Genomic DNA, 1,444 nt, shown 5'->3' on the forward strand with positions numbered 1-1,444 from the left:
AAGAGAGAGAGAGAGAGAGAGAGAGAGAGAGAGAGAGAGAGAGAGAGAGAGTGATCCTCTTTTTTTAACGTTCCTCTACCTCCACAGACTTCCCAACAACAACCCAGGAGCAGTATAAATGTACTAGCAAACCTGTAGGCCTTTCACTCTTACCTTGACGGCACCGCGCATGTGCAGCTCCAGCATCTGTCTCCGGGCCTGGACATTCTTGTTCCTCAGCGGCGCCTTCTTCTCCTCAGTCAGGTTCATGTCATCCTGAGGGGAGGCGGTGGGGAGGAGGGAGAGAGAAAAAAAAGAGGATACAATGACTAACTCATTTCTAATCGTTATAGTTTTATTGTGAGTTTTAAAGCACTTGCAACATACGTAGGTCGTGCACGTGTCGAAAATTTGAGGTGTTTGCCAGTTTTTGTTTGCACACCAACACAATAATGGTCATTTAGTGCTGTGAAAAAGTAAGACAGACAGAAACAACAGAGGGAAAGTAAAGAAGTAGGACCTACCAGTAGCGTCCTCCAATCACCAGGACAAAATTTGATCATAAGGGCCGAAGATTACAGGAGTCACAAGAGAGTCAGAAACACAAAGGGGGAAGATGAGGACGGTGGGCGTTTGATAGAAAATGAGGAGCAAACCACACCAGAGCACCCTCCAAACACCAACATGTATTGAACGAACAGACGACAACAATTATATTAGTATCTAGAATAAAATTAATGGGAGCAGATTGAGATGATACCATCATCGGAAGGAAGGTGTATACTTGTTTGAGGCAACAGGATCACAACACAATAACGATCATTTAAGGCAGATAAAAAGTTGGAACGAACAGTCTCCTCCCCCCCCCCCCCCCCCCCCCCAAAAAAAAAAAGTAGGAAGGAAAAGTGCCCCCACGTCCCACTCCCAAAAAAATCATACCACCTGCCCCAGAGAGCAAACAAACAAAAACACCTGCAGAAAGAAGAAACTGACCAGGACAATCTCAGTATTAAAAAATAAATAAATGGGGGTTACCGTGGCAGTCACAGCATTAACATCAGGCATTGAAAAGAACGAGAAACAGGCCGCACCAGAGCAAGCAACTTCCTAACCCCCAGCCACCCCCCACCCCCTCCCCCCATTTCCCCCAAATCCCACACACAAACAGCATTATCCTCCTGAGATAACTTGCTCGGACAGTTTAACCTTAATCTTGAAGTTGAACTAACTGCACCCCTTTCCTATGACAGATGCCTTACATAACTAGTCACCACGCATCTCTAAGCCCATTCGTGGGAGAGGAACAAAGGAAAAGCCCTATCTTTAAGCCGGCCTAAGAGCTTGCTCGACGATGTCAAGAACACAAAAATCAGTGAGTTAGAGAGGGGACTTAAGTTACATATATACACACATATATATAATATATATAATATAATATATAATATATAACATATAATAAATGTGA

The 1,444-nt window shown here is 44.1% G+C and overlaps 1 protein-coding gene across 1 annotated transcript in view; it reads right to left on the minus strand.

Annotated features, from left to right (window-relative positions):
• Positions 1-73: 73 nt before the first annotated feature.
• Positions 74-1,444, minus strand: part of LOC101851968 (protein diaphanous homolog 1) — a 24,350-nt gene continuing 22,979 nt past the window's right edge. Inside the window, exon 4 of the mRNA XM_005103532.3 lies at positions 74-255. Coding sequence (XP_005103589.1) covers positions 124-255 — 132 coding nt within the window. The 3' untranslated portion in view covers positions 74-123. The remainder of the gene's footprint in view (positions 256-1,444) is intronic.

This window comes from Aplysia californica, unplaced genomic scaffold (assembly GCF_000002075.1).
Source record: "Aplysia californica isolate F4 #8 unplaced genomic scaffold, AplCal3.0 scaffold00378, whole genome shotgun sequence".
Taxonomy (NCBI): Eukaryota; Metazoa; Mollusca; class Gastropoda; order Aplysiida; family Aplysiidae; genus Aplysia; species Aplysia californica.